Source organism: Mercenaria mercenaria, chromosome 11 (genome assembly GCF_021730395.1).
Source record: "Mercenaria mercenaria strain notata chromosome 11, MADL_Memer_1, whole genome shotgun sequence".
NCBI lineage: Eukaryota > Metazoa > Mollusca > Bivalvia > Venerida > Veneridae > Mercenaria > Mercenaria mercenaria.
In genome coordinates, this window is record NC_069371.1 from 52479783 (window position 1) to 52495192 (window position 15410).

At 38.4% G+C, this 15410-nt stretch overlaps 1 protein-coding gene across 2 annotated transcripts in view; it reads left to right on the forward strand.

Annotated features, from left to right (window-relative positions):
- Positions 1-15410, forward strand: part of LOC123530984 (uncharacterized) — a 38535-nt gene that overhangs the window by 12235 nt on the left and 10890 nt on the right. For both annotated transcript variants that reach the window (XM_053517436.1, XM_053517437.1), the window contains 5 exons: positions 471-646; positions 2753-2889; positions 9456-9568; positions 12445-12600; positions 14871-14988. In XM_053517436.1, coding sequence (XP_053373411.1) covers positions 486-646; positions 2753-2889; positions 9456-9568; positions 12445-12600; positions 14871-14988 — 685 coding nt within the window. In that variant the 5' untranslated portion in view covers positions 471-485. The remainder of the gene's footprint in view (positions 1-470; positions 647-2752; positions 2890-9455; positions 9569-12444; positions 12601-14870; positions 14989-15410) is intronic.

The window sequence follows — 15410 nt, forward strand, 5'->3', positions numbered from 1 at the left end:
GCATGTTTCCAGTAATAGGTGAGAATGTGCCCAGTTAGTCATATTTCAAAGAAGAGTTAAGAGTGTAACCTAGTCAAGACATAAGTTTTCTGTGATGAGTGACTGAAGACAAGATGCTTAAAGTCATGCATCCACCTCTGATCCATGTGGAGAAGCGTTTGGTTGTTTGTGAAGAATAATTTTCGGTTAGCTTAGAGGACTCCAAAAATACTTGTTAGGTTGAGTGACTACTGAATATAATTGAAATATTGGCTGTTCCAGAATGGACAGTTATTTGTATAAATGCTCAACGTTTAATGTTGATTGCTCTTGGTAAATTTTAAAATTAAGAACTGGAGCTTTCTTAGTGTTTAAATGGCTAAATAGAAGTGGGGCCTTGCTTTTAAATAACAGGGTACCATCCATGTTGTGAATGACTTGTATAAAAGTATAAACCTTGTTATGTGTACTTCATCATTGTATGTTTGCAGACTAGAAGATAGACAATGTTGCCAGCCTACCAGAAGCTACCGCCGGCAATAATTGCCGCACGTGAAGATGAGGCCCTTACACACGGGCAAGTTATGTATGGACTCATCAAGCCTACCAAGGATATGAGTCAGATTGAGTCCACTGCAGCAATGGTCAATGTTATACCAAAGAAAAGGTAGCTTTTTACTGTGTTAATTTGTATTTTTTTAGGTAGTAGACCCATTATAACAGTCAGCAGTTTCCGAGTTTTTACATTCTTGTATGTTTTTTTCAGCACTCATCGTTGTTAATACCAAGGGTAGATTTAGGTGCATGGTGCACCCACCTCTAAAATTTGCATACAATTTATAGCCTGAAGTTGAGACATTAGCCATTCAACAGATGAAATGTTTTGGCTCCTTTGCTGACAGTATCTAGTAGTATTTATAACTGCTGAAGAGAAGTGATGGGAGGACAGTTGAACTTTAAAAGTTCTAACTTTAATCAAATTGTTCTTTTTACTTTATTTAACAAATTTAACTGATGACATTTTGTCAAATATATAGGCCCCGTGCTTGTCAAATATACATCAGCTTGAACACCAAGGTGTTTTGTGAATAAATATTTTGAAGGGGGCATGTCCCCGACACTGGCTAGAAATCCTGCGCCCCCTCTAAACCAAATCCCTGATCAGTCCCTAACTATAGCTCATACAAACACAGACTCTGCATGCAGTTGTGTGATTGGTTAATTTCAAATTTGTGCTAGGAAACAACCAATCAGATGCTGGAGTTTTTAGACTTGGGCTTTCCAAATTCAGATTTATAAATTTTGGCCCTGAGTAATATAGAGAGGTTCATTTGTGGACCCAGTAGGCGGTATTTTAACTCACCTTACAGATTCATTCATTTACAGCGAAAATGTTTTTAATTCATTATTTTTTTTTTAAATTTGTACCCAGTGCTTTAGTACTAATAGTTTATGGAGAAGTCAATTTGTGTGAAAATTATGAATGTTTTGTATATAAAACTTATTTGAAATATTTTCTACAGAAATTTTAATTTATTGAAGTAATTTTTATGCATTTTTGTTGAAATAAGGTATAAGAAATTTAAAATGACTGCATTTTACTGGCTTTAACACTGCATTAACATGCTTACAAAAACTCAAATAGATAAAATCATTGAAGAAAATTGAAATATTTTGGGGGAAAGATTTGAGAAACACAATATCTTTGATCATTAAACTCAGCATGTCCTTTCTGTTGAAGTCGTTCATGCATTATGCTTAAGCTAGCACATGCCTAAAAATGTTACCGGTATATTTAAATTGCAACCTTTATCAAAAGAAAAAAGGTCATGAATTCATAATATTTTAGTTTATACTTCATGAGTATACTTTACGATTAAAAAAACTGTTTTAAGGCAGATAATACTGTAGTTAGTTAAAATTTTCAACATATATGTAACAGACTTCATTAATATGTTTTTATTTTTATATAAACAAGTTAATATTGCATAGAATTCACTATCGGAGTCACAGATTTTACTATTTATTTGCAATTTCTACATAAATTGCCCAAAAATTGATGTATTTAACTGAATTGAAAGACCTAGAGTTTTGAAATTTTTACAGTAATCTATGCCCCTTTAAAAACTTGTGGGAGTAAAGCAGATCTCTATGCTGCTATATATGGTCTGTTGGTAAAATATAAACATTTTTACGGTTATAGTCTGATTCCTGGACAGAAAATTCACAATTTAATTGTCTTATTAAAACTTGTGGTAAATGCCTATCTTATTACATTGTTTTTCAGGGTTGATAAGAGTGTGTTATTTTCATTAAGATGACTCATCTTTGAATATCTAGTCACTGAAGAATTCAGTGGAATTTAAAAAAAACACTTAGAGATATAGATAATGTTAAAGTTTATGTAAAAATTGCACAATTATCCCCTCCAAGAGTGTTGTCTGAAATCAAGATTAAAGTCTAACAGTGTTTTTCAGATTGATTTTTGTTATGTTATGGCGGTCAGTTTCCCTCTCTAGTAGTTCTGGGTATATTATACCAGCACTGACTTATTTTCCTTCTCAAATAACTGAAAGGTGAAGGACAAACGACTTCAGAGTTCAGAATACTGTCTTCTGTCAAAGTGTGGTATAGAACATATACCTTGCTCGGGGATAGAACTTGCAACCTCTCGGTTCATTTTGTGCTAACACTCCTCAGATAACCATCTGAGCACTCCTGAGTGAGATCCCTTTGTCTTGAATATTTAAGTTACGTTATATTTCTACTTCAGAATTTATCGTATGGAGAACCCAGAGGAAATTGACCTGTTTATGACAGAGATGATGAAGCGTCCACTCGTACTGCAGCCGTCCGCCTACATTGGGCGAGGTCTTGCTGTAATGAGATGTACCTTATATACAAAAGAAGGTAATTGTTTACTTTGGAAATGAATGTTTGGCATGTTCAAGCTATTTTGGTAGATAGGAAAAGTTAGATGGATTTTAAATAATGAATCTTTTTGGCTTTAAAGCAGCCATAGGCTAACTGTATAATACAGTGTATCTTCCTACACAAATGTCATAAAATTTATCAGGTTAAAGGCATGATTTGTATTTTGGCAGATAAAAAAGGTCAGCTCATTGCTTGAGATATATTTTCTGTGTTGGAGGGGTTGAAATGTAGGTTTGTGTGTTACAGAAAATTTAATGTCCTACTGTCACATCCAGTTTTTAATGGGATTCTCTCTCTGGGATATAGAAATCCTTGTTTTGGCTATTTGTTTTTTTCTTTTCTAGAAACTTCAGTTTCCTGTAGACTGGTCAGTCGTGGAACAAGTATTCAAAAATGAATATATTGTGGCATTTAACTTGATATAAAAAGTCATTTCTTAGCTTGACTATACGAAGTAAGGAGAGCTATCCTACTCACTCCGGTGTCGTCGTTGACGTCTTTGATGCACTTTCTCTTTATCTCTGTAATCATTTGATGGGTTTGTTTCAAACTTAAAGTAGTTATTCTTCATCATCAACCACATCATACGGCACAAGGGCCATAACTCTATCACCAATATTTCATGAATTATCCCCCCCTTTTACTTAGAATTTCAGGTTAAAGGTGCACTTTCACTCTATCTCAGGTATTACTAAATTGATTTGATTCAAACATAAAATAGTTGTTCCACATCATCACTCACATCATATGATACAAGAGCCATAACTCTTGCACCAATATTTCATGAATTATCTCCCCTTTTCACTTGGAATTTCAGGTTAAAGTTTTGATGCACTTTCACTCTATCTCAGTTATTTCTAAATGGATTTGATTCAAACTTAAAATAGTTGTTTCACCTTATCACCCACATCATATGACACAAGGTCCATAACTCTGGCACCAATTTTTCATAAATTATGCCCCCTTTTACTTAGAATTTTAAGTTAATTTTGATGCATTTTCACTATACATGTATCTGGTATTACAGAGAGGATTTGATTCAAACTTAAAACAGTTGTTCAACATCATCACTCATGTCATATGACACAAGGTCCATAACTCTAACACCAGTATTTCATTAATTATCTCCCCATTTTACTTAGATTCCATACCTCATGTTTTTATTCCGATGTAAATGAGATGTGGAACCAACATTTGTAGTCCTGTTTGGCGCCATATAACCTATACTGTGTTGGTGCGCTGTAAAACCCAAATGAATAAATAAATTTTTACTTAGAATTTCAGGTAAAAGTATTGGTGCAGTCTTTCATTCAAACTTCCACATCATTACCAACATCATATGACACAAGGTGCATCACTCTTGCACAAATATTTCATGAATTATGCCCCCTTTTAGCTTAGAATTATACTTATTTAATGCTTTGATACATTATCTTTATCTCTCTTATTAATCCCCCGCCACAAATGGTGGGGAATTATAGGAATGGTCTCCGTCCGTCCTTTCGTCTGTCTGTAACATTTTCGTGTCCGCTCCATTTCTCCTAAACCCCTTCAAGGATTTTCATGAAACTTGGGTCAAATTTTCACCTCATCAAAACGATAGCAGAACCCATGAGTCAGCCTTGTCGGCTCAAGGTCAAGGTCACAACTCAAGGTCAAAGGTTTGAGCCTTCCATTTTGTGTCCGCTCTATATCTCCTAAACCCCTTGAAGGAATTTTATAAAACTTGGGTCAAATGATCACCTCATCAAGACGATGTGCAGAACCCATAAGTCAGCCATGCCAGCTCAAGGTCAAGGTCACAACTTAGGGTGAAAGGTTTGAGCCTTCCATTTTGTGTCCGCTCTATATCTCCTAAACCCCTTGAAGGATTTTCATCAAACTTGGGTCAAATGATCACCTCATCAAGGCGATGTGCAGAAGTTATGAGTCAGCCAAGCTGGGTCAAGGTCACAACTGAGGGTCAAAGGTTTGAGCCTTCCATTTTGTGTCCGCTCTATATCTCCTAAACCCCTTGAAGGATTCATATGAAACTTGGGTCAAATGATCACCTCATCAAGGCGATATGCAGAACTCATGAGTTAGCCATGCTGGCTCGAGGTCAAGGTCACAACTTAAGGTCAAAGGTTTTAGCCTTCCATTTCGTGTCCGTTCTATATCTCCTAAACCCTTTGAAGGAATTTTATAAAACTTGGGTCAAATAATCACTTCATCAAGACAATGTGCAGAACTTATGAGTCAGCCATGCCGGCTCAAGGTCAAGGTCATAGCTTAGGGTCAAAGGTTTGAGCCTTCCATTTTGTGTCCACTCTGTATCTCGTAAACCCCTTGAAGGATTTCATCAAACTTGGGTCATATGATCACCTCATCAAGAACTCATGAGTCAACCATGTCAACTCAAGGTCAATTTCACAACTCAAGGTCAAAGGTTTGAGCTCTGTATCTCCTAAACCCCTTGAAGGATTTTCATGAAACTTGGGTCAAATGATCACCTCATCAAGACATTGTGCAGAATTCATGAGTCAGCCATGTCAGTTCAAGGTCAAAGGTCACAGCTAAAGGTCAAAGGTTTACCCTTTCACTATCCATAGCAGTGGCGGGGGATTAAGCTGTCTTTCAGACTGCCTTGTTACTTAATACTTTTGCCACAGATTCAAGCTATTGTCCAATATCTTCATCCACACTGGAGTCATTAAACACTTAAGTGACAGCTCCAGCTTCCTCAGATTTGCCCAGTTTCACTTTCCAGCATCGAAGTTGTAGAGTGTGCTGTCTCCTGTGACAGCTCTTGTAAACACATATTCAGGGATTTCAAGCTGAGTCAAAATCAATTTCCAGGCATTCGTTGTTGGCAGATTCTAAAATAAAAATTCATTTGAAATACCATAAATGGCTCATAATTGTGTATAATATGTGATGCATATCTTTTAAATCAGTTTTATTTGTAATGCAGCATATTATTCTGATTATACAAACGTATGCATCATGCAACAATTGTGATTATTATCTTACAAATGTAGAATGAACAATTGAAAACTGAGATCTAATATGGAAATATTTGTTTGGTCATGCAACTTGTGGTATTAAAACAATTTCGTAACAAGTTATGTAAGAAACTAATACCACACTGTTTTGATACACTGTATATCGAAACAGTATGGTGTAAGTAACACATGGCATGATAGAAACAGTAATTTTATACATTTATGTATTTCTATAAAATGCACATAAAGTCTGTGTAGCCCACCTTAGCACAAAGTGCTCATTGTGAGCTTTTAAGAATGTTGGATGTCCATTGTCCAATTTCATCTGTCGTCCACCATTTATCCAGAACTTATTCTCCTAAACCACAAAGCCAGTTTCAACCAAATTTTTACAGGAATGTTTCTTAGGTTGTCCCTTTTCATATTCCTTCAAATTTAGATTGTTAATATCTCAATTTAAGATAGGGAGGACAGTTTATGTAAAGTATGGCTACTTGTGTTGTTTTTTTTTCAAGGTAAGATCGAAATATCTTTCACCAAATGAATGCCAGATGCAGTATTTTTTTATGCTGTGAAATGACCGGATAATTAATTATTTTACTCTAATACTTAAAAAAATTCAATGAAAACAAAGGAAAATTTGTCTTCTCTTATCGTTATACCTGTAGTATGTCACGTTATATGTCACGTTCTAACCTTGAAATTATTCACAAGTGTTTGATATTCATATATGGCAATTAAGCAGTTAAAGTTATGCAGCCATGAAATGTTTTTGAATAATTTTGATATAATACGAGAAACATCCGTTCTGTGGTGTAAACAAAATATATATACACAGTTATAAAGTTATATGCAAAGCTGTAATCTTTATTGTTTTGTGGTCATATCACTCTTTTGATCTTGTTATAGATAATTTTCTCACAGTAGATAAAATTGTGAAACATAAAATACTGTCTTGAAGTTTTGAAGTCATTAAATAAGTTACGTTTTCAAGTGCGTGGTAGAATCAGATGAAATTTGATATGTGAAAGTAGTACTTACTGCACTGACAAGTCACCATTAGCTGTTTGTGCTGTGTTCTTAATAGCAGAGTCAATAAAAGCTATCCAGAGTATTGTATCCTTTAATAAGCTGGGTTTTTGATAAGAGAGAACTTCTTTGTGGTTATAAGAAGTTCAAATTACTGTAGACAAAAGGAGTGATTGGAATTTTAAACAACATACAGTGATATTATTGTTCACTTGTATCTCAAAGATCTGTAAGGATAGGCTTCCATGGCCAAGTGGTTTAGGCCGCAGACTGCGAATCACTTACCTCTCACCATTGTCGGTTCAAGATCTTGAAGTACAGTCAAACCTGTAGTAAGCAGCCAACCAAGGGAGCAACATAATCTGGCTGTTTAAGTTTAAGACAGGTGGCTGCTAAAGACAAGTTGAAATTAGAGTAAAAGTTAGCAGACTGGCTGCTTAAGGCAAGTGGTGGTTTACTACAGGTGGTCACTAAGACAGGTTTGCCTTTATAGAACCCTTTCATGCGAGAAAGACATCCATTTGTCTTAAAAGTGGGTAGGTGGTTCAACCCAGGTGTATACCCATGTCTGAAATAATGCAAATATGGTATATGGAGTCTTCATCCACCGTCAAAAGCCAGGAAAGGGTTGTGTAAAATATAAAAAATTGTGTTGATGACGTGACTCAAAAACAAAACTTAAGGAATATACAATAGTACAATGTCACTTGACAGCCTAGAGGTTAATGTCTATGATTTCAAACCAAGTTGCCACTCAGGGCTGTGGTTAGAATGTTTCATATCAGGTAACCATCCAGCTAGCATGGGTAAGGATGTAGAATGTTTCATGCGATGTACCCATCCGGCTTGCTTTGGGAAAGATGTAAAATGTTAAGATTTGAGGTAATGATGGCTTCAGGAAGGTTGCAGAATGTTTCATGCGGCTTGGGAAAGGATGTATAATGTTTGACATGATGTAACTATATGGCTGGCTTGGAGAAAGACATATCCATCCAGCTGGCTTTAGATGGAGGTAACCATCCAGCTGGCTTGGGTCAAGCTGGCTTGGGTTGGAGGTAATCTTCCAGCTGCCTTGGGAAGGAGGTAACCATTCGGCTTGCTTGGGAAAGTGGTACCTTCCACCTGGCTTGGGAAGGAGGTAACCATCCACCTAGCTTGGGAAGGAGGTAACCATCCGGCTGGCTTGGGAAAGAGGTACCTTCCACCTGGCTTGGGAAGGAGGTAACCATCCGGCTGGCTTGGGAAAGAGGTACCTTCCACCTGGCTTGGGAAGGAGGTAACCATCCGGCTGGCTTGGGAAAGAGGTACCTTCCACCTGGCTTGGGAAGGAGGTAACCATCCGGCTTGCTTGGGAAAGAGGTACCTTCCACCTGGCTTGGGAAGGAGGTAACCATCCACCTGGCTTGGGAAGGAGGTAACCATCCGGCTGGCTTGGAAAAGAGGTACCTTCCACCTAGCTTGGGAAGGAGGTAACCATCCACCTGGCTTGGGAAGGAGGTAACCATCCGGCTAGCTTGGGAAGTAGGTAACCATCTGGCTTGCTTGGGAAAGTGGTACCTTCCACCTGGCTTGGGAAGGAGGTAACCATCCGGCTGGCTTGGGAAGGAGGTAACCATCCACCTGGCTTGGGAAGGAAGTAATCATGTGGCAAACTTGGGAAGGAGGTAACCTTCCACCTGGCTTGGAAAGGAGGTAACCTTCCACCTGGCTTGGAAAGGAGGTAACCATCCAGCTGGCTTGGGAAGGAGGTAACCATCCACCTGGCTTGGGAAGGAAGTAACCATGTGGCAAACTTGGGAAGGAGGTAACCTTCCACCTGGCTTGGAAAGGAGGTAACCTTCCATCTGGCTTGGAAAGGAGGTAACCATCCACCTGGCTTGGGAAGGAGGTAACCGTCCACCAGGCTTGGGAAGGAGGTAACCATCCACCTGGCTTGGAAAGGAGATAACAATCCCACCTGGCTTGGGAAGGAAGTAACCATGCGGCAGACTTGGGAAGGAGGTAACCTTCCACCTGGCTTGGGAAGGAGGTAACCTTCCACCTGGCTTGGGAAAGAGGTTAACACCCAGCTGGCTTTGAGCAAAGCCTCTCTACAAAGGGAAATATTTCCTGACATTTACAGGTACATCTGTTCTTTAGTTAACAAGTCCCTGCAGAGCAAGAAACTATGTACAACAATCAGGTTTAAGTCTAATGTAGTGGGCTTTCAATGTTTAAACAAGTATAATTATATTCCAGCAAAAATTCCCTGCTGTGATGATTAAACTGGTCTGAAACCCAGACAGTATCGAGCATTATTGATGCAATATCATAGTCATTATAAAATTCAGTATTGGTTTAACATCACGTCAACACAATTATAGGTCATATTGCGACTTTCCAGCTTTTGATAGTGAAGGAAACCACAGGTGCCCATCTGGACATCAATTCACCATGTGTGGGAACCTAGGTAAAACCATATTCCTTCTATAAGTTCAATGTATAAATAAGCTGTACAGTTTATCAAATATGTTTTATTGTATATTTCAGAACGCTGGGTAATGATGATAAACCAAGCTCATCCAAAGATTTTCAGCAGAATTAAGATGGGTATTGAAACAGCAAAGGCAAAAATGGACAGAGGAGAACCATTCATTCTTGAGGTAGAGTAAATACATACTAAGGAGCTTGTCCACTGGGTTAATTTTCTTCGCAATATTATTTATTGCTGAATTTCTGGAAATGATACCTAATTTTTCATTCTATGAGCTTCCCGCCACAGTTGTTTTTTGGGGGTGGGGGTGGGTGTAGGGCACTTAGATCTGCCTCTGTTCATCAGTCTGTCCAACCGGATGTCTGCACATCCTTCCGAATTTTTGTCAGCCTAGTCATCATACATCATTAGATTATTATGACCCCGAAGGGAGGCATATTAGTTTTCAACTGTCCATCCGTTTAATAGTTCGTCACACCCATGTTAACTTTTTGCATGAAGGCACTTTACTCGCGAACCACTGACCCAGGATCTTCAAACTTCACATGCTGATAGTATTTATTGAGTACACGACCCCTACTGACTTTGGGGTCACCAGGTCAAAGGTCAAGGTCACATGGACCAATGTTAACTTTTTGCATGAAGGCTCTTTACTCGCGAACCACTGCACCCAGGACCTTTAAACTTCACATGCTGATAGTACTTATTGAGTACACGACCCCTACTGACTTTGGGGTCACCAGGTCAAAGGTCAAGGTCACAGGGGCCAATGTTAACTTTTTGCATGAAGACACTTTACTTGCGAACCACTGCACCTAGGACCTTCAAACTTCACGTGCTGATAGTACTTATTGAGTACACGACCCCTATTGACTTTGAGGTCACCAGCTCAAAGGTCAAGGTCACAGGGGCCAATGTTAACTTTTTGAATGAAGGCTCTTTACTCGCGAACCACTGCACCCAAGACCTTCAAACTTCACAAATGCTGATAGTACTTATTGAGTACACGACCCCTACTGACTTTGGGGTCACCAGGTCAAAGGTCAAGGTCACAGGGACCAATGTTAACTTTTTGCATGAAGGCACTTTACTCGCGAACCACTGCACCCAGGACCTTCAAACTTCACATGCTGATAGTACTTATTGAGTACACGACCCCTATTGACTTTGGGGTCACCATGTCAAAGGTCAAGGTCAAAGGTCAAGGCGCTGTAGGGGCATTTGTCACCATTAGTGACAGCTCTTGTTTTTTAGCATACGAAGTTGTGCATCTTTGGTCTTATTTGGGATTTCACTCAATAAGACCAGAGGTATAGCCCTTGATTTAGTCATAAAGTGTGTAGCACGTATCTCAAAAAGTACTTGCCTTAGAGTCATGAAACTATGTTAATGTTGTTGTGCACCTGGGGTTTAATTTTAAAAAGAACAAAAAATACTTCTTAAGTTTCTTGGTCATGCTTTTTGGTATTCTTGAACCCTGCCCCCTCCTCATCTAGCAGCCACACCCCAAGGTAATATGAATGTTTATGTAGTGTACATTGTCAGCAAGTAACATATGAATGAACAGTGACATAAAATGGGAGCACCAGTGTCCTATAGACACACATCTAGTTTCTCAAAAAATCTTATTTGCCACAAGGTAAAACTTATATAGTTTAGTTTTCTTTTGAAATGAATCCAGAAAAGTTAATTGAAGAAAGGTACACAGCCAGAAACATGACATGTTTAAACACATGTGAATATTGCTAAAGGTATCTGGATGACATACTCATTAATCATGTACTGAATAATGTTACACCTACATATTAATATGTTATATAATTGATTTAATGGTATTTTGAGTTTTATGATAATTTGAAGGCAACAATAAATTGTACCTATACATTATTCATAATTGAACTATAAAGTACTGTCTAGTAGCAGGTGTGTATAATGTAGTGACAGGACCTTGTTTTTGGTTAATCAAAAGAATATATATTTAGAATATGTATGTGTTGTGTGTATATTTCACAGTTACAGAATGAAAGTTGCTATATTTGGAATATGTAAATATTTAATGTTGACAAATTATAGAATGACAGACAGAAAAAGACTGGTAGATTCAGGGGCATCCTTGGCAGAGTGGTTAAGGTTGCTGACTTCAGTTCACTTGCTTTTATTGCTGTGTGTTCAGAACTTCACAGCAGATGTAGAATAATTTAACTTGTCCCACATTTGTCTGTCTATCTGAACATATACCGTAAAAAATGTTTGAACTGTAGTCATCAGACATTATTGGCTTGTTATTCAGAATGTGAAGTTGTCCGTGCGGGGTTTTGTTTAGGATTTCACTCAATAAAATCAGAGTTGTTTGGAGTTGACCATCTGCATTTTAAATCTAGATTTTGCATTTGTTTCCTGTTGTCTAATTCTTCATTGAAGTATGGTTTTTGCAATATTTTATGTCATTGTCAACTGTCCCTTCTACAGAGTACATTGATTATATTGGATGAATTATTTCAGGTATGCTAGTGAATTCGTTTTTAGACAACAAAAAAATACACCAAGTTCAGTGACCAAAATGAAACAAAAAGTTTTTGATAATACAGATAGTTTGACACAATATAATAGGACTTTAAAATTTATGGCAAGAGGGTGCCACAGTAAGAAATCTAAGACAGTTCCAGTATATTTTTAGCTCTCCTGAATCAAAGGTGGTCTGTATCATCATTGTAAGGTGCTCTTCCAAATTTATTTAAATTAGGTCACTTGGCCTCTTTTTTAAAAGCTGCTAGAGCTAAAACATAGAACAGCCTTTAAACAAGTGCTGTTCATGAACTGCCCGGCAGATCTTCATCAGATGTATGTAACATTGTAAGGTTCTCTCTCAGATTTGTTCAGATACGGGCACTTGACTTGTTTTGTTTTTATACAAAACACTGTTGTTACCATTCATGATTCAGTGTGTCATACATATATTCAAGGTAAATAGTCACGGTCAGGTGAGTGTCTTAGGGACCTCTTCTTCATTGTTAGAGTTAAATGACATTATGTTTTATTTTGTAGATATCTTTCAACGCCTACCTGAAGAGAGTGTATCTGGACAGACTAACCAAGGCAGTGTTAGACAGCAGGTTTACATTCATAGACTTTGAGGATGCTGAGATTGTAATACGTTACCCTGGAGACAGGTTTCATAGGGGAATACAATGGGAAATACAGGTAGGTACAGGAATGGACTGGTAGGAATGAGATTGTGATGTGTTACCCTGGAGACAGGTTTCATAGTGGAATACAATGGGCAATACAGGTAGGTACAAGAATGGACTGGTAGGAGTGAGATTGTGATACGTTACCCTGGAGACAGGTTTCATAGGGGAATACAGTGGGAAATACAGGTAGGTACAGGAATGGACTGGTAGGAATGAGATTGTGATGTGTTACCCTGGAGACAGCTTTCATAGTGGAATACAATGGGCAATACAGGTAGGTACAAGAATGGACTGGTAGGAGTGAGATTGTGATACGTTACCCTGGAGACAGGTTTCATAGGGGAATACAGTGGGAAATACAGGTAGGTACAGGAATGGACTGGTAGCAGTGAGATTGTGATACGTTACCCTGGAGACAGGTTTCATAGGGGAATACAGTGGGAAATACAGGTAGGTACAGGAATGGACTGGTAGGAGTGAGATTGTGATACGTTACCCTGGAGACAGCTTTCATAGGGGAATACAATGGGAAATACAGGTAGGTACAGGAATGGACTGGTAGGAGTGAGATTGTGATACGTTACCCTGGAGACAGCTTTCATATGGGGAATACAGTGGGAAATACAGGTAGGTACAGGAATGGACTGGTAGGAGTGAGATTGTGATACGTTACCCTGGAGACAGCTTTCATAGGGGAATACAGTGGGAAATACAGGTAGGTACAGGAATGGACTGGTAGGAGTGAGATTGTGATATGTTACCCTGGAGACAGCTTTCATATGGGGAATACAGTGGGAAATACAGGTAGGTACAGGAATGGACTGGTAGGAGTGAGATTGTGATACGTTACCCTGGAGACAGGTTTCATAGGGAAATACAGTGGGAAATACAGGTAGGTACAGGAATGGACTGGTAGGAGTGAGATTGTGATACGTTACCCTGGAGACAGCTTTCATAGGGGAATACAGTGGGAAATACAGGTAGGTACAGGAATGGACTGGTAGGAGTGAGATTGTGATACGTTACCCTGGAGACAGGTTTCATAGGGGAATACAGTGGGAAATACAGGTAGGTACAGGAATGGACTGGTAGGAGTGAGATTGTTTTCATAGTGGAACGCAATGGGCAATACAGGTAGGTACAGGAATGGACTGGTAAGTGTGAGATTGTGATATGTTACCCTGGAGACAGGTTTCATAGGGAAATACAGTGGGAAATAAAGGTAGTACAGGAATGGACTGGTAGGATTGAGATTGTGATATGTTACCCTGGAGACAGGTTTCATAGGGGAATACAGTGGGAAATACAGGTAGGTACAGGAATGGACTGGTAGGAGTGAGATTGTGATATATTACTCTGGAGACAGGTTTCATAGGGGAATACAGTGGGAAATACAGGTAGGTACAGGAATGGACTGGTAGGAGTGAGATTGTGATACGTTACCCTGGAGACAGCTTTCATAGGGGAATACAGTGGGAAATACAGGTAGGTACAGAATGGACTGGTAGGAGTGAGATTGTGATACGTTACCCTGGAGACAGGTTTCATAGGGGAATACAACGGGAAATACAGGTAGGTACAGGAATGGACTGGTAGGAGTGAGATTGTGATACGTTACCCTGGAGACAGGTTTCATAGGGGATTACAGTGGGAAATACAGGTAGGTACAGGAATGGACTGGTGGGAGTGAGATTGTGATATGTTACCCTGGAGACAGGTTTCATAGGGGAATACAGTGGGAAATACAGGTAGGTACAGGAATGGACTGGTGGGATTGAGATTGTGATATGTTACTTTGAGGACAGGTTACAAAGGATAATACAGTGGGAAATATAGGTAGGTACAGGAATAGAGTAGTAGCAGTGATATTTTGATAGGTTAAATGACTTCTTATGAGCTGTTTGATACTATCTTTTGTGATTCACTGTTTTATATTCAAGGTACAGTGGTTAAGATCAGGTGAAAGACTAGCCATCATTGCACTCTAGTAACTATGGCTACCACAAAATCTATTTTATCTATGATGTTCACTCATATGTTTGAACTGGATGTCAGAGGGTGCTTTGGTTTACTACTGATACCAAGTTGGAGACACATTTTGATTTTTTCATATATTATATTAACTATCACAACAGTAGCAGAAACACCTATATGCAATTGTTCTTGGATAGTACCTACTTATAGGATACAGTCATTTTCCAATGATATTTCGATTACATGCCTAATGTAAACTAATTTGCAATAAATAATATGAATTTTCTGTATTTTTTTTTTTTACAGTCAAAGAACAAGATACGTTTTGAGTTTGAAGATTTACTTCCGAGTGACATTACAAGACGGACAGTAATGTCAGCCCAGACGGAGAGGAATAGTCCAGCATTACGTGTCATTATGCCAGGTAATACCATCATCTGTTGGTATATCTATCACATTGTATAAATACTGTGAAATCATTAATATTTGTGGGGGATTAATTTTCGTGGGTGAGTCAATCCACAAAATTTAATCCCAACGAACAAGTAAAATTACCATTAATTTTATGTTCAGAAGTTGAAATCCACAAATTCATATCCCAACGAAATTGCTGTTTTGACCAAAACCACAAAATTTCATGCCCACGAAATTAAATGATTTTACAGTATCACGTTGTTTTGTATGGGACAGTAAATGTAATTTTAAGTCAACATGAGACTGACAGTATTTCTCAGAATGCTGACAAAATTACATTTGAATCTTACATGAGAATTTTCAAAATGCTTGGAATATTCTTATATAATATGATACAGTCGACATCCTACTTGCGACCACCTCTATTAAGCG